At 58.6% G+C, this 321-nt stretch overlaps 1 protein-coding gene across 1 annotated transcript in view; it reads right to left on the bottom strand.

Moving 5' to 3' along the window:
• The window catches only part of LOC104076719 (nuclear factor NF-kappa-B p100 subunit-like), a gene marked incomplete at both ends in the record, with an annotated part of 1,012 nt that extends 806 nt beyond the window's left edge, over positions 1–206 (bottom strand). Inside the window, one exon of the mRNA XM_009577681.1 lies at positions 96–206. Coding sequence (XP_009575976.1) covers positions 96–206 — 111 coding nt within the window. The remainder of the gene's footprint in view (positions 1–95) is intronic.
• Positions 207–321: the final 115 nt, after the last annotated feature.

The following is a 321-nucleotide window of genomic DNA, read 5'->3' as shown; positions in this document are numbered from 1 at the left end:
GGCAGCGGGAGCCGCATCGAGAGCCCCTGGGATTGGGAAACAAGAGCGAGCCCCAGGTAGAGGAGAATTGGCTGCTCTGGGAAACATGTACCTGCTGCAAGTTGTTGGAGATGTTGATGATCTGCTGCCTGGGGATGCTAACAATGACCTCGATCAGCTGCTTGATCACAGCCGTCTGCTCATGGATAATAGCGAGGTGCAAAGGCCTGCAGAGACAGCGGGATGGCCCCTGGCTCAGCTCCACACTTCTCCAGGTCCTCCCTGCCACCTCCCACCCCACAGAGTCCCCATAATGGCTCTGACGGCCAACAAGGCTCCCAC

The sequence above is a fragment of the Fulmarus glacialis genome, unplaced genomic scaffold (genome assembly GCF_000690835.1).
Source record: "Fulmarus glacialis isolate BGI_N327 unplaced genomic scaffold, ASM69083v1 scaffold41855, whole genome shotgun sequence".
Taxonomy (NCBI): domain Eukaryota; kingdom Metazoa; phylum Chordata; class Aves; order Procellariiformes; family Procellariidae; genus Fulmarus; species Fulmarus glacialis.
This window is presented reverse-complemented; position numbering and strand designations above follow the sequence as displayed.